Source organism: Peromyscus leucopus, chromosome 10 (assembly GCF_004664715.2).
Source record: "Peromyscus leucopus breed LL Stock chromosome 10, UCI_PerLeu_2.1, whole genome shotgun sequence".
NCBI lineage: Eukaryota > Metazoa > Chordata > Mammalia > Rodentia > Cricetidae > Peromyscus > Peromyscus leucopus.
In genome coordinates, this window is record NC_051071.1 from 72724999 (window position 1) to 72752306 (window position 27308).

General features: G+C 37.1%; 1 protein-coding gene across 1 annotated transcript in view; it reads right to left on the minus strand.

Moving 5' to 3' along the window:
• Positions 1-930: 930 nt before the first annotated feature.
• Tmprss11d (transmembrane serine protease 11D) overlaps positions 931-27308 on the minus strand; it is a 61261-nt gene continuing 34883 nt past the window's right edge. The window contains exons 5-11 of the mRNA XM_028893021.2: positions 25238-25305; positions 21360-21514; positions 14889-14927; positions 12757-12934; positions 7500-7759; positions 5353-5495; positions 931-2180 (exon numbers count right to left, since the gene is read on the minus strand). Of these exons, the coding sequence (XP_028748854.1) occupies positions 2019-2180; positions 5353-5495; positions 7500-7759; positions 12757-12934; positions 14889-14927; positions 21360-21514; positions 25238-25305 (1005 nt within the window). The 3' untranslated portion in view covers positions 931-2018. The remainder of the gene's footprint in view (positions 2181-5352; positions 5496-7499; positions 7760-12756; positions 12935-14888; positions 14928-21359; positions 21515-25237; positions 25306-27308) is intronic.

Below are 27308 nucleotides of genomic sequence, written 5' to 3' on the forward strand. Positions count from 1 at the left end.
GCACACGTTCCTTTGGTTTTAAAATATCTCTTCATAAAAATATATATTTTGATAAATAACATTTTAGCACTTCAATGAATTTGCTCTAATTTCTGAAAAATAAATACTATCTTTGAAGAAGCTTCTAGCATATGAACAAACACAGCATATCTGTTATGTGATGACATATGTGTTCTCACACACAAATAACACGTACACTCTTGCACAGACACCCTCCCCTTGAGGCTTGCTCTGAATAACCAGTTTAATGCTGTCTTCACAGGATGCACCAAGGGAGTGTTCAGCTGGACGCTGCCTCAGTTATAGAGCTTGATTATAGGTGGAAGAACTTGCCCAGCCTTTAGAGTCTGGCTGTAAGTTCTCTTATTAGACAACCAATTAAAATAAATTGTCCTGGATCATCCTTCAGCAATCATAACTTCCATAAATAATTAGGCAGAAAAGATTACAAAAGTTTATTTGGAATAAAATATGCCCAAGATTTGTGTATGCATTTTCCAAGAGTTAGTTACATTTTCAAATCCTTTTCTGTCAAAGAGTTTGCTTTAATTCAGACCTCGCAATTTACTTTAGGAAGAGCAAAAAGGTTTCATTGTGTTGTCTTGAACTTCTCTCATCTCCAGGTACAAGGAATTAGCTTTTAGAGGGAAGCTGTGATACACAAGTGACCATGTACAACTAAGCCTTAGGTATAGTGGGAGCCTGTAAAAACCTGGATCATTTGTGAATCAGGTTATATAAATTGCTGTGGCATTAGATTTTAATTGATTCTATTTAGTTTTATTTAATTTGTACTCCTTGGTGACAGTGGTTGTGTGTGTGTGTGTGTGTGTGTGTGTGTGTTAGAGAGAAAGAGAGAAAGAGAGAGACAGAGGCAGAAAGACAGAGACAAAGAAAGATAAACACACAGAGAGACAAGAAAGACAGAGATAGAAAGATAAACACATAGAGAGACAAGAAAGACAGAGAGACTGTGTATGCATCTGAGATCCTTCTGTCTCCAGAAGAGATTTGTTGATATTAACTGTTTAGTCTTTGCCTTTACAAACCAGCTCTTTACCTCTTTTCATCACTAACTTTTAATTTGTTACTTAAATTTTGCTGTTGAGCATCAGGTTACTCTAAAAAATAATGCCAATTGTAGGACGTTGATAGTAGGATTTTCTTTCTTTTCTTTTCTTTTTCTTTTTCTTTTTTTTTGGTAGTAGGATTTTCTTCCCAACAAGCCTTGTGGTTGCAAAGATAGCTGAGAACAGGCTGTGTGGATTCATTGCTCAGCTTCTCCATGAAGGAGATATGTCCTCTTTTCTATGTAGATAAAACATTTAAAATTAAATTTCATCATTAAAACTACTTATAAGTCTGTTAGTTTCACTTGAAAACAACTGTTTTAGCTCTGATGTTCAATACCCAAGAACATCTTGGGAGATCTGTATAGGAACGTAATATTGTCAAATAATTGGGTTAGCTACAGGTTTTACAATTTTTGTACAGTGGCTTCAAAATGTAATGTTAGAACCAACTTTTTCTATAAAATATTGACTTTCCAGACATTCTAAATACTGTTTTTCTATCCTAACACGGCTATTCTATTCATAATATGCTCTGACTTATTTCACACAATCCTACTTTCTACGTACTACCAGCTTCAATGAGATGTCATCAGAGAACTCCCCTGACTCTTCTTCCTTGTCCAGGTTCCTCTACTCAAGGCATCCAATTTCTCACTACTACAGCTTATCGTTCCTGTAACAAAATCATTAATCCTATAACTAGTTTAACATTATTTCCTCTCCTGTTTAGCCACAAAACAATGCAATGTTCACATGGTTTTTCTTGAGAAAGTAAAATTCCATACTGACAAAGAAATGTTGAATACTGTTTGTTAAGGCATATTGATAGACTAGGATGTTGAAGGGAGACATTTCCCGTTTCCTTTGCAGTTGAAAAGCAAAGCTGTGACATCTGAGTCGGGCACACTTGCCTACGCGTGGCACAGAACCTTTGCCTTTGCTGCACTAGATCCCAGTCTGCTGTCTGATCCAGTCGCGGTAGGTTGTCACTCGGGTATACACGCCTGGCTTATTTGGCAGGCCGCACTGATATCCCCAGCTCACAATCCCCACCACAAACCAAAGCCGCCGTGAGTCTTCTTGTACTAGTGGGCCACCAGAATCACCCTGGAGGAAACAAAGCAATTGATTATTTAAATGTAAAAGCAACACGGAAATCTTCAGTTTATTTCTATGGGAGTAGATGGAGTCCTAGCCATTATACCAGCCCATGTCTTTCTGAAAGGTAATAAGACATGGGGGAAAAAATACTGAAATCCTTCAAGTATACAAGCAAGGCTGAGAAGATGTAAAGCTCAGTAGCTAGCCTTCCTTCAGTCACTTCCTGGCTGCTTCCTCTTCTTCTCAGGCTTCCACCTGAGGAAGCCTTCTATGACCCGCTGCTTTCCTTTGCATTTCCGTCTTGGGGTTCTATTAGTTTCTTGCTGTGACCTCATATTCTGTGGTATCTATGTTGTTGCTTCTTCAATCTTTTATGAAGTCTTGCTTATTCCCACTGGTCAGCTCTGCTTGTGTTAGCATGCTGTGTATTTTGATACTTGGCCAGTGTCGGTGTGAGCAGTGCTGTTCGAAAGTTCATCAGGGAAGAGAGCATCCTCGTTCTGGACACTGCTGCAGCCTTGGTCCCTAGCCCATAGGAGATGCTACAGAAATAGCTTTTGAGTGAATGAGTTTATAGACATGTCGCTTACCTACCTTTCTTTACTACCCAGTATGATGATGCTTGATGCACAGTAAATCATCCACCAGTATTCTTTTGGTGAATAATTGGAAAGAAATTTTTATGACAGTAAGCACAGCATTTCTTATGAGATACTTACCAGCCAGTGGCAATCACCAGCTGCCTTAAAACCACGTATGCATACAATAATCCGGTTAGGCAGTTAAATTTAGAAGATACTGTATTGTGGGTTATTTCTGTGAATTCTGGAGCTAGATAGCCCGAGTTTGAGTCCTCCACCTGTCAGCTAAATGAACTCCAGTAAGCTCTTTAACAGCTCGGCACTGCATTCCTCTTATCAATAAATGACGTTTTTATGAGTTGATGTGATCTTAGCACACAAAGCACTTTGGGCACAGCTTGGTGTATAGTCAGTACCAATAAAACCCAGCTGCTATTACCAAACGTATGTCTGGAAAAGTTAGCTATTCATTTGACTGCTCTTAGTAGTTAAGTTTTTCCATACCTATTTAATTAATAGTTTAGTTGGAGAGAAAGGTCAGTATGTGAGTCACCAGCTTGCTTGACAAGTACTGCATGGAGCTGGCTGGTACCTCATTCCTTTGGATGATGCATTTGTGCTCCATTTGACTAGTCCTCAGTGTTGTGTTGTTAGGTTTTTGATACTATTTTTCCTATTATATTGACAAAGTTTTCTGAACTGTAGCTTATCCACTCTGTATAAGCAAATGCTAACTATGAGTGCCATGTGATTTTTATTGTGTTAGTTTTGCTGCCTAGTGGCAGATGTGTGAACTTGTGTTCTTGTTTCTAAACCTGATGAGTGCAGGGAACATCTAGTTGTATTAACACAAGAAATGTTACACAGACATGAATAGATGTATTTTTTAATGAATGTTTAAAATTGATATTATAAACGTCTAAGTAAAATATTATTTATCTATTGTATTTTTTGAGACAGAAAAAAATCTGTGTGTTAAGAGTGTTTCAAGTAACAATCAGTGAGGCCTGGAGAGGAAGGAGGGAAAATTTCACAATAGTGATGTCATGAACATGCTGGAAATGAAGAGCAGATTTCGTATATACAGAAGCTGAGGGAAAGCATGAGAGAGTGAAACCGAAAAGAACATTTTAATGTGTTATTCCCTCAAGCTGTTGTAACCAATATGTTCAGTAGATCTGAAATTGTCAACCTGGGTTACTCTGTGACTGTTGAGTTCTTTAGAAAACTCATGGGATGCCTTACCCTTTCATAGGAGGGAAGGAGAGGGAGTTGGGGGTAGGGGTAAGGCTTGATAGGGGAGTGGGAGGAGGGATGAGAGGGGGAGCTGTGATTGGTATGTAAAATGAATAAAAAAATTCTTACATAAAAATAGAGTAAAAAATTAAGATAAAATAAAAAGAAAACATTATAAATCTTGAGAATTTGTTGTTATGGAAGGTGGGCAAGGGTTCCATGCCAAAGAAACATCTCACTTGAAGAGAACAAAGAACTGACTGGATAACTAACAATGTCTAGAACATCATTTGAGGTGGAGAATACACCTTATCATGTTGCGGACAGCTCATCGAGGAGAACAGTAGCAGATTCCTGAAGAAACTAGAGTATTTATAATGATGTTTAACTATTGGCTCCTGTGACTACATTGGCTTAATTTCAGACAAAGAAATGGAACCTGTTCACTTTCATTGACTTCACTAAAATTTTGATATTAAAATTTATGCTAGTCACTATAAGGAGACAATTGTATATTTACTGCTTGTTTTTGGACATTTAATTTAAAATTGTACAGGCTAAAGACAAAGTTCTTTTCCTTTTGTTTCTTTTCAACTTCCCCCTTTCCCCTTCTCTTCCTTCTTTCTCTCTATTCCCCTCTTCTCTTCTCTTCTCTTCTCTTCTTTCTTTCTTTCTTTCTTTCTTTCTTTCTTTTCCTTTTCTGTTATTTTTATATGTTAAATTATATCTTATATAATTTAAGATCTCTTTGATTCAAATAACCAAGACATTGTATAAGTTTTCTATCTTTAAAGTACTTAAAAATTCTGTATTTTTGGTGGTTGCATGTTATAGTATTTTTATCAATTGGGCTGATAATGAGGAGTATTTACAAATAAAATAGTATAAGGTAAAAATTAATTATTATTTTTAAACTTTAAATAACTGGTTATTTTTATTGTGAATTGATCATTATATACATTTGTAGGATAGAAAATGATTCTATGATTTATGGGCGCAATACTGAATGCTAAAATCAAACTAGCTAACATTTCTACTACTTCAAAACCTTAACATTGTTCCTTGTAATAAAAACCATAAAAATTTACTCTTTAGCAATTTTGAAACATACCATAATTTATCATTGAATGTATCCACCATGTTGTATTTGACCATTCATAGCAATTAAAAATTAAAAGTTAATATTTTTATGATGAGATTCAAAAAAGATTTTTTTTTCTATAACTAAGGACATACATTTGTTGAGGATCAGAGTTGTGTGTTGTAGTTGTTGCTATCTTTATGCCCGGGACAGGGTAATATGCTTGATAACGCCTATAAACTTCTAGATGATGACATCGATAAGGTTGTCTTGCACTCACCTGGCATGCATCCACTGCACCTGAAGGCACTCCAGCACAGAGCATTCCAGGCAAGACGCTTCCACTGTAACCAGCTGGTTCATTGCAAACATCTGTACTTATTATTCTGACCTGTCCTTGCCGTAGGTCTGTGACTGTGTTGCCTATTTAGGATAAAAACAGAAATGAAACAGAGTTCAGAAAATAGGAATTAATGACTCTGTACTGAATTGAGAATGAATAAACACTCAAAACATTATCTATTTTAAAAGGGAGGCACCAACCAAAAATACACATAAGAGTTTCTTCTGAGTGAAGATTCTTGTGGGAGAGAAGGGATAATTCCTTTTGGGAGACCAGTTTCTCTTTTCTTTTTCTTTTTGAGCTTGTGATATATTTTCCTTTATACTCTTAGAGCTAATAAATAAATTGTTGTATGTGGTGACACATGCCTGTAATCCCAACATTTAGAAGGTAAATACAGAAGGATCAGGAGTTCAAGGTCAACTCCAGTTATGTAGTAAATTTGAAGTCAACCTGGGCTACCATGAGAACCTGTCTCAAAAACAAACAAACAAAAACCCCAACATAACAACAACAGCAACACCCCAATACTTATGTTAAAATTGACTTACACTATTTAAATTATTCATTGATGAATTTTGGATTAGAAGACTGCACATCGATGAACATTTAGCAGCAAAAGAAAAATCAGTTTGGTCTTAAAGAACTAATCTGTAATATCAATGTTCCCTCAGAACAGCACTATCACAGTTTTCCCTGAGCAGAATAAAATTTATCTATTATATCAAGTCACTTTGGTCAAAAGAACATAATGAAATACTTTATGGGGCAATTAAGGCTTTTGTTAGTCCCTGGAGAAATAATCACCTCCATGGTTGTAATAGCCCAAGGAAATTTCCAATGTTTCTCTTCTACTTCCCACCAGATAGTGTTATTTTTTTCTTCTTGGCTTTAATTGTTCTTTCAAATTGTGCTGCTTATTTTAATTTCAACTTTATTCATTCAATGAATAAATTTGATCAATATTTATCTCTGCGTGGAGTTGCTTGCTGTGGCTGCAGGATTCATTTCATCCCAGAGTAAATTAAAGGCAGTACCTTAGGGGATGTTAAAGTTCCCAGGTCATAATCTTTTTAAGTCTCCTTTTCTTCACATAAAAGCATAGACTTTCTATATCAATAAGTAACTTATTGAAGGGACTCTAGTGAGGCCAAGCATGGAAAACATGGTTCTGGCAGACTTTGCCTTTCTCCCTCATCCCTCTGCCTTGCTGAAAAACTGTTAGATTACAATCCTAAAGTTAGCCCCCAAGGTCTATTCCCTTGTTTGGCCACTTCCTCCTCCTGAGGCTGACTACCAAAGTTTAGCAGTCAAAGTATTGAAGTCTGACAATCAAAAGTTCCCTTTATGGCCCCTTAATTAACATGCCCAATTAAAATTAACCTAATGCAGGGTTTCCTCTTTTACCTTTATAAACAGCCATTTGCCTATGGGCCATGTCTGTCTCCTCTCTATCCAGAAGCAGTCCTTTGTTCCTTTGGGACAAATATACCTTCACCCTCTCCTTTACCCCTTTTCTCCCCTCTCCCTGTTCCCTTCTCCTTCTCTCTCCTTCTCCTTCTCCTGTCTTTGTCCCTTATCCCTGTCCTCTGCCCTTTTGGGACAAATAAATCTCCTTTGTGCTGAAAACTTAGTCTTGAGTTGTCTTGAGTTGACTTTGAGGCCCCTATACTTATGTTTTTGCATTCCTTCCTTTCACATTTTCCTCTTATAGAAATCTCCTGTCTAGAATTCTCTATGGTTTCTAAGCATATTGCTTGTTTTACATTCCTGAGGTAGCAGCTGTAGCTAGAGTCAGAGATGACCAGATATAGATGGTTCTGTATTAGAGGCTGTCCTCACGCTGTTTCCATACCCAAGAATTTACAAAGTTGGACATAGTGGTATATGCCCATATTCCCATCATTTGGGAGGCTGAATCAGAGGATTATGAATTTGAGGCCAGCCTGGGCTACATAATGAATTCTAAACCAGCCTGGTTTAAAGTGAGACCCTGTGTCAAAACTAAAAAAACAAGTTTACATAGTAACAAATAATGACAGAAGATTTGTCATTAAGCTGTTTTATTTTCCAGAGACACTTACCTCCATAGGTGAGTGATCCCCATCCTGTGACATATGCAATAGAACCAGGTATGATACTTTGGGTTGGAGCTGGGAGACACACCCTATGGATATTTCTGCTAAAGGTGATAGGTCTTTCAAGTTGTATAACTGCAATATCATTATCACGAGTTGTGGGTCTGTAATTGTTATGGGCTATAATAGCCCTTACTCTCACTCTTAAGAGAGGTTGTATTGTAGAAACACCAAAGGTGGCAGTCCATTGCAGAGGATTAGAGTAGCTAAAAACGAAAACAGAAACATGCTTTTAAGTAGGGGATTCACAAGCACTTCATATGTTTGTATTTGGATTGCATTTTAATTATATTAGGTCTTTGAGGATTTCATATAATGTGTTTTGAATTTACCACCAACATCTCACTGATGCATTTCCCTGAACTGTAATCTCACAGCAGTAACGAACTCCTTACTAGCAGCTTAAATGGACATTTTATTCTAACGATACAAAGAAAGTTTTGGAAAACATGTCTGGAGTAATAAATTATCTTGACTTTTTTCTATCTCAGTGAGTGTATCCTAACACTACAGTTAATGATAACTAGTGTAGGGGAATGTTATGGTTTCTTTTTCTCTGATAGTTCCATTCAAGCAACAATTCTGAAATAATTGTCTTTTCTATTGAAATTCATTCACTTTGATATTTGGTTTTTTTCCTCTTGTTTTGAGAAGGAAGATCTATTCAAAGAATGGTGAGGTTGAAGGCCATCTTTCTTGTTAATTGATGAATGATTATTCTGTACTCAATTCGATACATGTGATATCTACAAATAGTGTGTAAATGTATGTATATGTATATAAAGAGAGATAATTTCCTAACATAAAAATGTAGAAAATTATTATTGTAGCTTGGGAACTATAGTTTTTTTAGGTTTACCCTGAAGACACATATGTAAGATAAAAAAGGGTAAGTTTTATTAAATCAAAATTAAATAAAATATACACAAGTTTATGAGGTAAATGAGAAACGACAAGAAAGTACTGGTAATGCTTAATATTTGAATTTTTGAAATGGTTCCATATATCCCAGGTTTGATTAAAACTTGCTATATGGCTGAGGACTACCTTGAACTCCAGATTCTTTTGTCTTTGCATTCCAAGTGGTACCACTATTCCCAGGCAACATCTACAAGCTTTGAAGGCTAGACAAAGGAATGTCTATATATCAATAGTAAATGATCTGGGAAGCCATTGCAGAATGGGCATGGAATATTAGTAGGAAATTCATGGAAAAGGAGGCCTAAATACCTCCTAGATATAAGAATAGATGCTCAGACCTACTGGTTATCAAGCAATACAAATTACAGCAATGAATAACTAATGTATATTAATAAAAATGATAAAAATGAAGCAAGAGCACATTACCAAGTGTTGGTTAGGCAGAAAGTTGGATTTCTTTTATTTCTGGTCAAACTAAACATTTGGAAATTCTTTTGGTATATTTATCAAGTTGCATATCTACTTCTGGGTAAGTATCAGAAAAATTTCTAAAGACTTATTGATAGCATTCCTTTGTGTGTATTGTGTATATACTTGTGTATGTCTGGGGCATGTGTTCCTTGTGGCAGTGGGAAATTACAGCAACCTAGTGAGATGAGGTAAATACAATGACTGCTTATGGTGGATTCACATGCTGCAGTGGTTCAAACAGATGGAAATTCCCATGATTAAGTGGAAACCATAAAGAACAAATAGAACTTTACAATCTGCTGTTGTCATAAATCAAAAGCACATATATACAGAAGTAACTATAGGTTTAACAGGTATGTGAATATTTAGAAATATTTCAAACATATTAGGTCCAGTAAGGATATTGAGTGGAATTAGGGTAGTTAAAAATGGGATCTAAGAATGGGAGAAGAAAAAAAACCTATAACTTAAAGGAGGTTTTTTGCGTCCTGATGAAAATAAGTGTTTTCAACTGTCTTACCCATTCAGAGGGCCTGATTCAGTTGAGGGCCCCTCAGCCATTGGTTCATAGTTCATGTGTTTCCATTTGTTTGGCTATTTGTCCCTGTGTTTTATCCAACCTTGGTCTAAACAATCTGTTTGGGAGGCATCCAGGCAGTGGGACTGGGTCCCATGCTCATTGCATGAGTTGGCTGTTTGAAACCTGGGGCTTATGCAGGGTTGCTTGATTTGGCCTGGGAGGAGGGGACTGGACCTGCCTGGACTGAGTTTACCAGGTTGATCTCAGTCCTCGGGGGAGGCTTTGCCCTGGAGAAGGTGGAAATGGGGGGTGGGCTGAGGGGTAGGGTAGGAGGGCAGAAGCGGGGAGAACAAGGGAATCCGTGGCTGATATGTAGAACTGAATTGTATTGTAAAATAAAATAAAAAAAAAAGAAAATAAGTGTTTTCAAGTTGTTTAACTTAATATTGCTCCTCAGACTGAAGAGAAGCAAAATGCAATTAAATAATAATTTAAGAGTTTTCAGAAATTTACTAAACATTCAATATTATATGAGTAAGAAGTTCATGATTACAAATGAAACCCAGTTATAAATTGTAAAGACAAACTAAAATGAATATGAGCATTTACATGTAAATCTAATCTCTGTAACAAATTAGCATCATTATAATTATGCCAACTTAGTACCTCATTCCCCAGGTTATGTTTAAAATGTGATTGACTATGAAGTGCTAGTGAAATAAGAGAATCATACTAAGCATGGTGTTTGGGACAAAGTAAACCATCACTGAATAGTTATAATTCTTTTCTTTCATAGCTCAACAAGCCATGGCTGCCTAGTTTGTATGAGGAAGGTCTCTGGGAATAAAATACTAAAGAATGTATGATTTCTATCCTTTAGGAATTCAATACACTAGTTGAAGAGACATGTATACTATCAGAAATAGCAAAGATTATTGAGAAAAGTAAGAAATTGCCATGCAAAGGAAGACAATACCATGAGGAGATGACAACAGAATAATCTTCAGTAGCCTTATCACATCCATGTACCTGGATGTAAGGGTGGCTATCCCTCAACAAACCCCTGCTCATGGTTCTCAATGATAATTGGATCACTAGAGAGGGTACCAGGACATGGTCCATATAGTTTTTCAGCTCTGGTGGACCCACGAGGTGATGAGCAGGTTTGTGGTGAAAATTAAAAGATGTTTCCTGCAATGCTTTGGTATTCATTATTGATACTTGTGGTTATACCTTTCAAGATAGTGACATCTTATCCTTGTTTTTTTTTTTTTTTTTTTTTTGGTTTTTCGAGACAGGGTTTCTCTGTGTAGCTTTGCGCCTTTCCTGGAGCTCACTTGGTAGCCCAGGCTGACCTCGAACTCACAGAGATCCGCCTGGCTCTGCCTCCCGAGTGCTGGGATTAAAGGCGTGCGCCACCAACGCCTGGCTTATCCTTGGTTTTTTGATACCTTGTTTCTAACAAAAAGCAGATCTAATTCTGTTTCTAATGCATCCTCAATTACACCAAACGTGTGCCAAGTCCAGCCGTTACACTTTTGGTTTCCACACTAAGGGTGTGACTGAAAAACCTGTGATGTCAGTCACACTGTTGGACATTTCAGGTGACACTGATGATTGAAATGGTTTTATGAATTTTGTTCTCTGTGTTATCTGAAATGCTGCAGTAAGTATGCCTGCATAAACTAGAATCACATAATTGATTTTTAAGGGGATGTCTAAAATAAACTTTAAATTTATTCACCGACATTGAGCTATAAAATAGTAGCAGAAAATTTTAGAAAAAAGTGAGGTTTCCTAGAACCTTTGTTCAGAAACTGCATGCTAGTTGTGTTCGTGTTTATATTCACTTTATTTATTAAACAGTCCTATAAAAAACACTGTCATAAGAGACAGGGCTCTCAGATCTCAAGAGTGTGTCTTTGGAATCGTGACTATCTGAAAGAATTCCAAGATGAGCAAATGGGGATTTGGAAAGGAAGATAAAACAGCAACTTGAGATAGGGGTTCATAAATGGGGAGATGTAAAAAAGAGCCAGATAAGAAAAATAAGAAAATAAGAAAAATAAGAAAAATGCTGCAAGCCTGGGGCTTAGGATGTATACTTTTGAAAACAGGTTTGGACTGAGTTGACTGTGAATGCATTTGTATATATGATAAGGATGCTGTATTTTACTAATTGGAAAAGACTGAGAAAATAAGAGATATGGTTAGGGGCACACCTGGATTTACTTCTCTGGGTTATTTTTTTGAATTTAGTTACCCCAAATTTTTAAAGCCTTGCATGTCCAGGACCAACATATGCCTGAAACTAGAAGATTTCATCATGTTGAACACACAAAAAATCCTTTTATTAAGAGCAGAGTGAGCTTCACCTTGTACCAACAGAGTAAGTTTGCACAGTTACTCTCCAGCAGTTACTTAGGCTAATGTAAGTCATAGCCTGCAGTCACTCCAAATGTCTCTTGTCAACGGCCTAATATAGTCATTCAGAAGTTGTGGTACTGCTCTGTTTGTACTTGGTGCTTCTATGATGCATAATGTTGCATTCCATATAGGCATTAAATCAATTTTGGGAAAATCAATTAGTGGGATTTTGAAGTCCCTAGGTCAACCATCAGTCTACTAATTAGCTTCTGTGATATAATATAAAAATCCTTTACAACAAAAATTAAAAATTATCTTATTAATTTAATTTGATGAGTATGAATGTTTTCCCTCAACATACGTATGTGCAGCACATGCATGTCTGCTGCCTGCAGAAGTCAGAAAAAGGTGTTGCATGCTGTGGAACTAGATCCACCACGTGGGTGCTGAAAACTAAATCTGGATTCTCTGAAAGGGGAACAAGTGCTTTTAACCAATGGAGCACTTCTCCAGCCTGGACCACAACAACTTGACTTTTTTTTTAAAACAATGCTGTAACCAGTCCTACAAGTTAACTTAGATAGTAGTGTTGTCCCTAGTTTGAAAACAGAAAGAAGTGATGTAAATTTTATATACTTTCATAACAAGGATTTAAATTAAGCACTCTGGTGTGTGATCCTTTTTTTTTTCTTTGATATGATGGAGTACTGTCATTTCAGTAAGGGAACTATCAGCAAACCATTAAGTTAAAGGGGAAAAGACAGTTATGCTTCCATGGATAAAAAAGAAAAGACTCGGAAATAATTTCCATTGAGTTATTTAGGTGTCAATCAGATCATGTTTAGTCTTAGGGGTAGTGGGTGGAGCCTTCATGTAGCTGTCTTTCCTAATTATTCTCAGATGGAAGAGTAGCTGTGGACTCACCTTCTGAAGCAGTGAGCTGCTGTCAGGACCCATGAGTTACTGATCAGGATACCTCCACAGTGGTGGACATTATTGAGCTGTAGACTGACTTGCCAGGGCCAGTCACCTGTCTCGGCTAGAGTGCCTCCAATGATTCTCTCTTCTGACAGTGTTATAAGATCTGGACGGGCTCCACATTCTAACAAGAAAAAAGCATTAACATGCTGGCCGAGGGGTGGTTCTTTCCATTTAGAAAATTACTGCAAGGATTCTCCATCATTTACGATTTTTCCTAACACATACTGGATATTCCAAAAGCATGACCATTTATTTTTCTTTGAGGTAGGGCCTCATATAGCCCAGGCTAGCTTCAAACTCTCTCTAAAGCTAAGAAAGACCTCAAACTTCTGATCATCTGAATCCCAATCCCAACTGCTGTGATTATAGACATGTTCTTGTATGTCTGGTTTAATATGTTATATGGACTGCATTACAGAGCACAGTTCTGAAGTTAATTTGATAAGGCCATCAAATTCTTTAGTAGCTTCATTATGGTTTGGGATACTTCATAAGTGTGGGCTAACACAGGTCAGTGCTGGATATCCCACCATGAGGCCCAAACTCCTGTAAGGTTTCCTTTTTCTCAATATACTAACTACTCAAAATATGACCTACGGTCCTATACAATGATTACTCCTGGAAATACTGACTTGCAGTCCCACACAATGGAACAAGTCAGAAACTATTGTTTTGAGGAAAGATGCATGTATAGAGTGAAGTTGGAGTCAAACTGTTCCATCCAGAAGCCTCCTAAGTGGCATTGTAGTTCATCATGGATGTTTTGGTCTTCCTTTCCTGGCTGTGTGTAAGTAAGCATACCTTCGGAAGGAACCAACTGTGATAGAAGGTTCTAATTTCTCGAATACAGGTGTAGGCCTGGTGAGGTGGCTCAGCTGGTAAAGGAGCCTACCTCTAAGCCAGACAATGTAAGTTTAGTTCCTGAGACCCATACAATGGAAGAGAGGACTGACCCTCCTTTATAGTCATGCCACATAATATGTGTATGTACAGACACACACTAAAAATAAAATTTAAAAATAGAATATAACTTTATTTAAATACCTTAAGAATCCTACAAACATTTCAGTTACAGAGGTGAAATGGACCAGGGTGGGTTAATTTACTCAGCTCTTCTCAACCCAAAACCTTATAATATTTCTTCTTGTATTTAGTTTAATATTTTTTAGTAATAATAGAGGTATATCACTAATAATAATTTTTATTGCTGGGTTGGTAATAGGTTGCTAGTCCTAAACATTTTTTTCTTACAAATTTCCCAATAAAACAGGATTAGACATTAATTAAGAATATACATGGATATGAGTTTCTTTTCTGCCTTCTCCAAATAAATTCCTTAGTGACTTATTTTATTACAGTTTCGCTCAAAAATAATTATAAATTAAACATAGAATCAAACTGAAAATATCTTGAAGTATCATTACCCTTTAAAATCTCCTATGTATCTAAAATAAATCAGAAACCTAAGTATATGGAACTGATTTCTAACTATATTTGGCTGATCTGAGAAGCAAATTTCGTGTTTCTAGTAAGTCTATGCCTGTCCTCTTAGCCTGAAAGTATATGTGGAGTGATATTGGAACACGATTTTCCCTTCAAGTTATAGGCTTCAAACTGACAATACTTTTTATAATTTATTACCTTATGATTAATCCAAATCCACAACAAAGCAAGCCACTCTGGTTCAAAAAAGCTACATGAATATTGTCATCAAACATAATTTACAAGTCTACAGAAACACTGCTTTAGAACCACGGGAGTAAAGCTTCCCAGAAGTGCTAAAAAAAAAAAAAAAAAAAGTGCCCGGAGCTCGGTGCTTGAGTGTGGAGTATAATCCAGCTTGAGTGTCAAGTGGATTATACTCCACTGTGGTTTCATTCTTTTTTCTCTAGGAGGAGAAATTACTTAAACATTAGTGTGAAGAGCAGAGCCTGATTTCTACAAGAACCCTGCAGAGTGAACTCAGAATAAAGTCACCAACTTCACAGATAAGGCTTTGGGCAAAGAGCTCAAAGGACGTGGATTTAAAATTCTTATAATTTGATAAGTACTTACAAAAGAATTAAAAAACTTACCTTGAGTCAAAAAATTTTCTGTATCCTGGTCAGTGAGTGCTAGCATTAAAAAAGAAAGAGTGAGAATAAGATCAACAAAATATAAGCTGAAAATCATTTCACCTTGATTTCATGAAGCTCAGTGCTATAGGGTAACCAGAAACACAGTCACTGGGAGGGTTTGCTGAAATTCAGATTCCTGGGCTCCACCTCTAGCCTTTGGAAAGAACCTCTGAGTCATGTGCCCCAGAAATCTCTCTTTGCAACCTCATCCTAGTTTCTTGTTGCACACAGGCTGTTGGAAGTTTGTGCTTATATCCTTCATGAAATACTTAATAGAATTCCCTTCTCCAAAGTCACTCATTTCTCTTGGCAGAAGAAAGGCTTAAGCAGTTATTAGGGTTCAATGTGATATTACATAGAAGCCAATCATTCATTTTTCAAATATACCTGTGAGTAGACATTGGTATATGCATGTAATCCTTCACTGTGTGCTGTGTCTTCAATAGTGAGCAAAACAGAGGCTCCCTCAACATATTATTTGCAGGTTGATACTAACCAAGGAATTATTACAAATGAAGAAGTCAAGTGCAGGAAAGGGTAATGATACCAGGAGAGTGCCAGATGTCATCAGGAAGGATGATTACACTGTACTTTGAAACTCTAGGGAATGGTTCATGAAGACAAGAAGGGAAAAGACATTCTGAACGGAAGCAGACATTCCTCTGCTCCAGGATGTAAGATGTGCGTTGTGCAACAGTCAGTAGGCTACTACACGTGTTGCATGCAGGGTTGTTGGGAGTGCCAGACAAGGCAACAATGTCAGCATTGGGTAGTGACAGTTTGTATGCTCTACTTCCAGGTCTGTATTCAACACAGTTTCCTAAGACAGGTCTTGTAGCATCTCAAACTCAGTATGGACACGTTTTATCTAAAGTTTGCTACTTATGTTTTCTTATTTATTAAGAAGTACCATACCTGTAGGCAGTTAGAACTAGTCTAAAATACCGCTTTTTTCCTTTCCATTCCTTTGAATGATTCTCATCCTCTTTCCTACTCCATACTTTTGTTTGACATTTGTACAGTTATGATACTTTCAAATTGATTTCCCTGTTGTTACTTTATAGGATTGATACTTTCTGAAACTATGTCCAATTATGTTCTAGATTTGATAATGTTTTGTGTGCCATCAATCTTCTTATTTTCAATAAAATGAAACAGAACTTCATAAGACAAGTTATCATAGTCTTTAAAAACAGTTTACAGCAAAATTATTTCTAGTTTCACAAAGTTTGTGTGTTTCATTTGCTTTTGTAAGCATCAGTAAGGCCAAGTCATCCTGTTGGGAGCAGGGGAAATAATTGATGAATTTTCTTCCTTTGAACAAGGAATACTTGAGTTTGAATCCTAACTGCCAACATATTGACTCTGTGATCCTGGGCCCTTGTCTCTGCTTTCTAAATGGGAGTAAAAGAACCTATGGGATAATCATCAGCTCTTGTTTCATTGTTCTGCCAAAGCATTCTGTTGGAATATATGATTTTTCTCCATCCTTCCCTCTCAGGTAAAGCTTCTTTCCATATCCCAGGATACAGAGATCCTCCTCATGTTTGTGTATCCATCTGTCCTCTCGTCTCTTTTTTTTCTGGATCCCTATATCAGTCGCTGTCTTTATTGGGTAGGCTTGATCTGATGGATCTTTTCTCTTGGTTCTTTGTTTTTTTCATGTTTTGCAACCAAGCCAGAGCCTTATTCTTACAACAGAAATGCTCTCCACTCAACTATATTCTGACTTTGTATATCTTCTCTTGATTGTCAAGTTTGTTATCTAACAGAATATTTTCTTTGCTTCAGCTTGACTATGAGCCTCTGGAAGGCAGAAACTGCTATTGATTTGCAAAATCCTCAGCACTTTGCAAATATATAACAAATGTCCCAAAAGCACTTTGGAAGTATCCTTTAATGTGTAGGAGAACAGGTAATATTTGCTTATTTAGACTAGTCTGTGAGTGATCACAGTCAGGACACAGTGAAACCATGGAATTGGAGCAGTGTCTAGAAGTTCTTTACTGGGATAAACATCTTTAGTTGGAATGAGAGAAGAAAGTTCAAGGAAGGGAAATGTAGACATTCAGAGAACTTTGTGGGTCTAACGCAGTGACTAATGTTAGTTAATCCTCAAACACTTTAACAAGTAGTACTGCTGTAATAGGTACATTCTAGACTAGGGTTGAAGCTACAAAAACCATTTGATCTTGAGCTCATTAGGAAGTTATTACTTCTACCAGTAGTGCAGGCAGATCCAGAGGGTTGTCCTTTATTAAATAGTTCATTTATTTTAGTCATGGAATAATTACTTATTGACTATCTATTATGTATCATATTATGGGTAATAGAAAGAATATATTATAACAGAAGGAACAATAGTGTGAACAAAACTTATCTGTTAATTACCATTGGTATTATGGAAAATGGTCAGGGGGTCTCTCAGAAAGAAAGATTAGAAATAGAGCCATGATATGATCCAGCTATCACCTGCTGGGTAATCAAAGTCAGTTGTCAGAGTGATATCACACCTCACATGCATTGTAGAACTTCTCAAAATCACCAAGATGCTGTTTAGGTATGGTTTCTATAACTGTGATAAATACTGTGTCCAAAAGCAACCTGAGAGGAAAAGGTTTACTTTGGCTTACAACTCTCTAGCTACACCTCCGTCACTGAGGGAAGGCAGGGCAGGAAGTCAAGGCTGGAACCTGGAGGCAGGAATGAAACAGAGGCAATAGAGGAGTGCTGCTTACTGACTTCCTTCTCATGACTTGCACAGCCCACTTTCTTAAATTATCCAGGACCAAGGTTGGCACCACCTACAATGGGCTGGGCTCTTCCACACCAATCGTTAATCAAAAATACAACCCGCTGGCTTGCTCACAGGCCTATTTTGCCAGAGAACGTTTTCAGTTGAGGTTCCTCTTCCCAAATGACTCTAGCTTATGTCAAATTGCCAAAACACTAGCCAGGAAAGTTGACTCCTTGTCAACTTGACACACTCTACAACAAATTTTCCTTTCTTGTTTGTCCCTAACATGGAATATGAATATTAATATCACAATATAAAGCATTTAAACATTTTTAAAGTCCCACAGTCTTTAAAGCTTAAAAACACTTAAAGTTCACTCTCTTTAAAATATACAGTGTCACTCTAAAATGGTAAAGTTTTTCTAAAATATCAAAGGTCTCATACTTGTGTGTTCCTATCCAATCAAAATAAGTAAAAGACTTTCTTATTCTAAGAGGGAATGACCAGAGTACAGTCACTGTCAAATCAGAGCAAAATGAAAGTCCTACAGAACAAAGCTCAGTGCCAGACTTCTGGCACTCACCCATGATCCTCTGGTCTCCCGAGGGCTTACCTCTGTCCCCACAGTAGGCTCTGGTTGGCTTTACTCCATATCTGCTACTGTCCTTGGTAACACCCCATGGTATTGGCATCTACAACATGCTTGGTCCCCTTTGCAACTGGTCTGTACCCACATCAGTAGCCTTTTCTGGGCTCTTTTCAGGGACTTTGCCCTACTACATGATGCCAAGCCTAAAGTTCCCTGAATAAACCCTTTAATCCTGGGATTTCTACTGCCAATGAGGCTGCACTTCCACCAGCATCCTCTCCTGACCTCTCACTGTACCAAACCTCAGCTGGCCTTTATGACCTCTTTATGCCTTCAAAACCACTGCCACCTAAGAGACTTACATATTACCAAGTTCACCTGCCAGAACCAGGTATAACCTTAGCCCCCTCTGGACCACAGTTTCTGTGTAATGACCCTGAGGAAACACTTGCCAGATTTCGCCTGAATGATCCTGGCCTCTTCTTAATCACAGTTAATCCTTTAGCCCCAGCTAACAAGAACCACGGATTTTTAATCCAAAACATTGAATGGCCCCAATAGAGTCTATAAAAGGACCCCGTCAACTTCACTCTGAAACTTCACAAGCCATGCCATGATCATCTGTATTAATCTCAGTATTATTTTGTGAGTCCTCATAGTTGCTCATTATGCTCTGAACACTCAATGGCTTTGCTAGCTTAAAGTTCCAAAGTCTTTACACAATTGGCCCAAACCAATCTCAAATCTATCACAGAAATACCCCTATGAACCTGGTATTGCTGTGGGATGGTCTGTATGTCAAATTGCTCTGATTGGTCAATAAATAAAACACTGATTGGCCAGTGGCCAGGCAGGAAGTAGGTGGGACAAGGAGAGAGGAGAATTCTGGGGAGCGGAAGGCTGAGGCAGAGAGATACTGCCAGCCGCCACCATGACGAGAAGCATGTGAAGATGCCGGTAAGCCACCAGCTACTTGTCAAGGTATAGATTTATGGAAATGGATTAATTTAAGCTATAAGAACAGTTAGCAAGAAGCCTGCCATGGCCATACAGTTTGTATGCAATATAAGTCTCTGTGTTTACTTGGTTGGGTCTGAAAGGCTGGGGGACTGGCAGGTGACAAAGATTTGTCCTGACTGTGGGCAAGGCAGGAAAACTCTAGCTACATGGTATCAATTTTTTGTATTAATTAGGCTTCTATTGCTATGATGAAACACCATGATCAAGAGTAATGTGTGTGTGTGTGTGTGTGTGTGTGTGTGTGTCAGGAGGGTTATTTTGGTTCACAACACCAGCTCACAATCCATCACTGGAGAAGTCAGGACAGAAACTCAATGCAGTCAGTAACTTGGAGGCAGTAACTGCAGCAGAGGCCATGAGGGAGTACTGCTTATTGGCTGGCTCCACCTGACGCGCAATTTGTTTTCTTTGTTTTTTAGTACACTCCAAGACCACTTGCCGAGGAGTACCACCCCAAAGAGCAGGCTGGGCCCTCTCATATCAATCGTAAAGAAAGAAAATGACCCACAGACTTGCCTATAGGTTGAGTTTCCCCCTCTCAGATGACCCTAGCTTGTGTCAAGTAGACAAAAATCTAGCCAGCACAATTCCCATCAGTAATTTACAAATAGACAGGAAGAAGTGGTACATAAGCCCAGTGGAACATTATGTAGCAATAAAACAACAGAATTCTGTCATTTGAAATAACATAGAACAGGAAGGCATTGTGCCTAGTAAGAATAAGTCTGGCACAAGCTAACAAGTACTGTATGTCCTCACTTGTATGTGGAAACTAAAACATGAAACTTTAATCTGCATCTATACAGGAGGGTATCTAGGAGGGAAGAATGGGGAGAGGATGGACAATGGACTGCCAGGTAAGTATGAGTAAGAAGGATCCCTTTTCATGTTCTACAGTTATCATGAACTATGCTTTGTAGTAGATACCTGTTCTATCTATGACCTTGAAGCATCACCTCTAGAGACGTAGCAGGTAACTGTCCCACCTACCTGCTTGGGGCTACCCTTAAGACCTGGGATGCACATAGGCCGCTCTCTTCACTCCCTCATAGGACTTGGATGCTAGAACAGTCTCAGGCGGAAGAACAGCTTGGGACTGTGCCTCACCTTTTCAGGACCCTGCAACAATTCCTCTGTTCTGTCTTGCGGGTTTTCCTTTTTTAATAAATCCATTTGCCCTTTAAGCAGACTCTGTGGATTTCTCACATTACCTGGTGCTCAATGTGGGGCATGAACTCATGACCCAGAGATTAAGAGTCTCATGCTCTACTGACTGGTTGATAACAATTAATGAACATTTAAACATACTTAGCAGAGAAGACTTTAACTGTCCTCCAAACAAAGAACTATTGAATGTATGGAGTGGTAGATACGTCATTTCCTAGGATCTAATCATTGTGTAATGTATACATGTATTGAAATGCCTCTGTATCCTGTATATAGGTCTAGTGACTACATGGCAATTCAAATATGTTTTAAGCATTTTTATTTATTTGTAAGTTTTTCATAATAAATTTTATAAAATTTAAAAAACCATTTTCACATTTTTCTCATGAAGATTGGAGATATCAGTCGGGAATTATATTCCCATTTTACAAAGGTAAAACTGAAACCAAAAGTCGTTTTAAATCCCAACCTCTAAAATTCACTCCCATTGGAGCAGCTTTAACTTATAATTTCAGAAAGAAAGTGAAATTATAATGTTTTCTTTATATGAAATTAACATGTTTTCTTTATAATATTGTGTCACTCTATACAGGGCTCAAAACAATAGAAAAAGACATGGTAAAACAAGTTAAAATATATTGCCCTCATGTGGACACTAGGATATAGATCTCTTCCCATGTTGAAATTATTGCACTTAAGAAGAAAATCAAATTTTTAAAATATTTATAACTAGTAAAAAAGAACATCTTAGAACGTTTTATGTTAGAGAACTATGTATTATATTTAGAACTGATAGTAGTGTAGTTTTGGTAGTTCAATTATGAATAATGAGGTGAGAGTCTCCTTTAATATGTGAATTTGAATGAGTAAGCTTGAAAAACATATTAAAATGAAAAGGCATAGAAATGATACTTGCATGTTATCTCATTTGAAGGGGTTATTTCCAAGTTTCCAGAGTTGCTCAGTGCTCGTAGCACAGATTGAATTCTGCTTTTCATGGATCTTCTATTGCTACGTTTACTAGATCGAAATTTCATGACAGCATCTGCGATTACACCGTTACCTTCATTCCTGTAAGTCATGAGAAATAGACACTTTTGATACTTCTCTACTATTTATGTGCTGTTCTTGATTAAACTACCTTAAAAGAATTCATTTGGGAATATATTCACATAACAGTGCACACTTGATGATATCTCACAATGCTATCTCCCAAATTTGGTTCTAACACAGCTCTTTGTAATCACTATACAGTATAGCATTTTGAATAAGAATGCTATCACTGTGTGACTTTTCAAAAACTATGTAAGTTTCTTAATACACTATGTCCAGAAATTTTACTGTTTTAAATGTTTTTTTTTGTGAAGATTATATGCATAAATTGATATAGATCTTTTGGAAAGAATGCATGGAAAACACTAAGTGTACTATAATAAACATTAGCCATTATTAGGCTTTACCATGTTGAGAAAAATATTTATTGTATTAAACAAACTTAAAAATTGATGAGCTTCCAAATTTATGTGAGTTAAAACATCAATTTTCTGTTACATAGACCCATTCATCTGACCACAACAACAAATTTACAGTCATATATTAAGATTTTATTTCTGTTTTGATTGACCAGAAAGGCTCATTTCTCACAATTAACTTGATATCAAAACCTACATAAATTCTACTTTTTTTATATCAATAATGTTAGGTCCAAAATGGGCCTCCAAAACATCAGTTCTGATGACAGTGTCCTAAACAGAAGGTCTCTGGCTGGGTAAACAGAAGGACTGTGATTGGATAAACATAAGGCTAAATTCAGCATTCTAAGGAATTTTGTAAGTTATGTTTCTATTTATCATGAAAACTACTGCCTCCTTTATCCACCCCAAAGGTCAACCACCTTTGGCAGAGGCATCTAGTTCTGAAACAACTTATACCATCTCAAAGACTCCACTGACTATCATATCAAATTGGATTGCTTTCCTGACAAGTTGATGTTCTCTGTCCCCCAGACAGCAGTTTGATCTTCTCCCAAGAAAACTTTCTTTCTACCCATGGAGTGATCTAGTTTGGTGGTTTCATTGCTCCCTCACTTACAAATAATTAACATCATAAGCCACTTCTGCCATCTGGTGTTGGCTTGTGTACTATCTAGTTTTATGTCAACTTGTCACAAGCTATAGTCATCTGAGAGAAGGGAATCTCGATTAAGAAAATGCTTTCAGGGGGCTGGAGAGACGGCTCAGTGGTTAAGAGAAAGGGCTGCTCTTTCAGAGGATCCAGGTTCAATTCCCAGCACCCACAAGACTGCTCACAATTGTCTGTAACTCCAATTCCAGGGGATCTGACACCTTCACACAGACATACATACAGGCAAAACACCTTAAATAAATAAACATTAAATAAACAAACAAACAAAGAAAGAAATCTTTAAAAACTATAAAAAACAAAAAGAAAAGGAAATGCTTCCATAAGATCAGGCTGTAGGCAAGCCTATAGGATATTTTGTAAATTAGTGATTGATGTGGGAGGGTGCAGCCCATTGTGTGTGGTAACACCCCTGGCTGAGAGTCCTGGGTTCTAAAAGAAAGCAAGCCATGAGGAGCAAGCCAGTAAGCAGCACCCCTCCATGGTCTCTGCATCAGCAGCTGCCTCCAGGTTCGTTCTCAGTTTGAGTTCTTGTTCTGACTTCCCTCAGTGATTAACAGTGATGTGGAAGCATAAGCCAAATAACTGCTTTCATACCCAGGTTGCTTTTGGTGATGATGTTTCAACACAACTTATTATTATCACTGATAATAATAAAACAAGACTACCAAATTCCTGTATCATTTGGAAGAAAGATAGGGAATTATGCCAGTTCTTGTTCATATTTTATTGCTATTCAGTAAAATAAAATAACTAGAATAGAAAGCCCTTAAATGAGTAAAAGAAAAAAATTGAAGACAACTCAGTCATGCAGAAAACTATGCTGTATGTATAGTTTATATGTGTATGTGTCAGGATCCATTTATAGATATATCATATGTATCTATTATACTTTAATATTACTTTTATATATTATAGATACATATTTATTTATAAGTAAATAAATGTAAATATAATACATTAAACATATCATACATAATAATATGAAAGTATTGCCATTAGAATGGTTTTAATTAAGGGAATAGTATGATATCTTTGCTTAAAACAATATTTGTGTTTGATATGTTTAGTGGGGCAAGACCAGTGGTAAGGAAAGAGGACAATTACATTACATTGAATGTTATGGAGCTGGGAGGTATTTCAGTAATTTAACTGCAAAAACTAGGGAACGGGGTATGTGGGTTTGTGAGAGAGTCAAGAATTGAAATGACTCCAAGATTTCTTTCATAAGCAACTAGTTGATGGCGATACCAAACACTGGGAAAGATAATGCTCATAGACTAATACGCTCGACTAAGGAGGTTAGACAGGTACAGTCCTCCCTGTATTAAGTTACCTAAAAATATGACTGTGTTTATTCATATCTGGGGATGAAAGATCATGTCAGAGATGCAACTTCAAGAATAATCAGCAAAGACCATGAAGCCACTGAAAGGCAAGAATGTGAACTGAGATTTGTGACTCACAGGGCACATTCATGTGCAACATGTGAAGACAATACTAGTAAATGAAATAGAGAGGATATCTAGATAGGTAACGGGAAAACCATGGCTGTGAAGAGACCTAAATGTCAGGGAACAATATTTCAAGGACAAGCGAACAACGCCAAGTGGTGCACAGAGGTCCAAGAGCAGAACTAAAGTGATTTTCTTAGATTTTGTGGTTTGGATGCTGTTGATGAAAATGGCAAGAACACCTTGTATTTTGGAGTGTGGCCAGAAGACAGACTATGGATTGATGGCAAGTGGGAAGTTAAGGAAAGGAACAAAAGTGTGATGGCTTTTCCCATCTACTCCTCCAGTGTTGACTTGAAACTGAACATTACAAGCTAGTACAGACACAACAAAGCACCCAAAAGAATGTGCATTGAACAGATAGAAGTGTGTTTTGTATTCTTCCCATCATTTCTTCTTCAGCCTCTAATTCCTCATCAAAGCTCAATTTAACTATAATTCTGCCTGTTTTGTGATGTTAATTAATACCTGAGAAAGAATTCATGCACCCTTTTTGCATAATAGAGAATTTTCACATTATCTTGTGAAGGGTTGAGCAATGTGGGCATTTAGGACATTTCTGGAAACATTGCTCAGTGTGACTGTTTTCGCTGGAAAAGCCTCTTTTATCATATCACACGACGTAGCAGATTCCCAAAGCCTGCGTGCTGCGACTCGTGCATTTAGTCCACCACAGACTCGTCATGGGTTTTGCTACAATATCATCCTTTTATTATGACATTCCGGACAAATGAAGACAAATGCTTATTTCTGGTGGTGGCATGGTGTGCTGATCCTGGATGAACACATCCCAAGTATTGTGCAACTTGAGGAGGCACATTTTATAGAGACTTCTTTATGATATCCAGTGGATTTACCCAGTAGCCTGGCCCTGTTACTGTCCCCTCACACCAGCTTTTCTTGTATCTTTTCTTCCTTCTCCCATTAAGAATGCAGTGATATGGTTGTTTATGTAAACAGCAAAATAAACACAGCATTTTACTTTGTCTTTTAAGCTGGGTCGTTTTCTTACTATTTTTATTTTCATCTTATTATAATAACTATATGAACGTGCCATTTAATATCCATAGTGCAAACAGAAGTCAAACATACTATGTTGCATCTTTGCAAATATGGCTTCTGATATGCTTTCACTTACCTCAGTTTGACAACATGTGTTCTGATAAACTCACTTTTTAAATTTGATTGTCGGAATGCATCAGTAATCTGTGGAAAGACAATGGGAAAATAATCTCTCTGCAATTGCCGTCTCTCCTTTCCATTTTAACGACTCTGTAACATGGGGCTTATGTGATGAGAAGTAGAAATCTACCAGGTGAGGTCTGGTTGGTTTTGTTACAGCATAGGACCAACATAGGCAGATAGTGTAACCTTCCAATGTGGTTCCTGTTTCATAGCTATTAATCAGAAATCATCTGGACAGGGCATGCCCTCAATAAAAGTCACTCTAACTACATCAAATGTTTTACTCCACGAAACCTTATGATATATGATTTGCTATTTGTGAATGAGGTAGTTGGAGTAGACTCAAGTCAACATTAGTGAAATCCTTTCATACAAGTCAATAAATACGTGTGTGGTCCCCAATGACTGTGCTTTAAATGGGTGAAATTAGATTAAGGCTAATTAGTGAATAATTAGATGATTAAGTCTGATTAGTGTTGAAAAATCTGAATGGAGAGTGAAAAGAAGCAAAGAACAGTGTTTTCCCTGTTATTTTTTGATTCTTGCCTAATCTACAGTCATTACATATAGCATTTGTTTATAATTTCTTGACCTAACAACCCTGGCTCGTTCCTAGTAGAGGAGTGTCTTGTTATCTGTGAGACACATAGCAGAGATGATGTTTTGTGGTCTTCTTTACTATTCATTATCATATTCTGTCACTTTCTTGAAATTCAAAGATTAGGGGAGTGGATCTGGGGGAGAGGGGAGATAAAGGGGATAATAGTTGTGGCTTGCAGAGACCTATTTATCTTATCTTATTACCACTGAGAAATGGCAGCTCTTCTATTCAGAGTCATGATGCCTGGTTTGAATGCTGGCTCTTCCTGTAAGCATTTATTCTTCTACAGAAGGATGCATGAATATATTAATTATGAAAATCACACATCAAATTTCATAGAAAAATTTAAACGTTAACTATAAATTATGAAGATACAGTCCTTTAAATATAACTTGGTAACGATGTCAGCAAAGACTGGTCTTGTGGAAGAGAGCAGAAGACAGAAGAAAGAACAGGGAGAATTTAGCATATGATAAAGGTGACAACAATATACATCAGTTGTACCCAAAAGTTCCCCACACAAACCAAAAACCCACAAAAATCAAACAAAACTTCCTGAAAGAATTTTAAAAATATGCTTATAAAGGAGTATATAAATAAAATATTATGTACCTACATGCTATAATGCTTATTAGGTATTTTAAATGGTGTACTTCTTAATCCATTAATATGTAAACACATAAAATTAAATGAAGACATATTTTTTGAAGAAGAGAAGGCAGTAGCATATATTTGACTGCACTGTAAGAAAGGCAAGTGTGTTTGTGTCTGTGTGATAGATGCAGTTGGCATAGGAAGGCATCTCAGACCTAGATGTGTACCACCATTAGGCTTTATGTAGTTTCTCCTCTTTACATTTTATATGTGTCCTGATGTTTTTACATATTGTGTAGAAGCTTAATAAAAGCACAAAAATTACCTTCATTTTAATGGGAAAGGTTATATACACACTTTGTGATTTACGTTTTAGAAAATGATTGAGAATAATTTTAAGGATAAAAAGGTTTAATACTATGTGTCTATATGTATGATTGTATTCTAATGACATTAAATATTTTGAAAAGATATATTTCTTTTTTCTCTTATGCTCTTTTGTATTGCTGATTATATACTATTTCTTATGCCATTTCTTTAAAGGTTAGCTTCTCTCAGTTTTACATGTGCTTGATTAAGGTTGATCTGACCTCACATACCTGACCCCATCCACCTGGAACTGAGTGATACCATTAGACATCTGCTGTGTCAATAAGAAGCTGGGTCCTGATCCCCACAGTGAAGCTTGATCCTTTCAATATTCAGCTAAGCACTGAAATACTACATGGCTTTATGGTGTGGATACGAGGACTTCTCATGAGTAACTGTTTATGACTACCTCTTTCCAGGTTTGAATATTTGATAGCTCCAAGAACTTTAGGATGCCCAT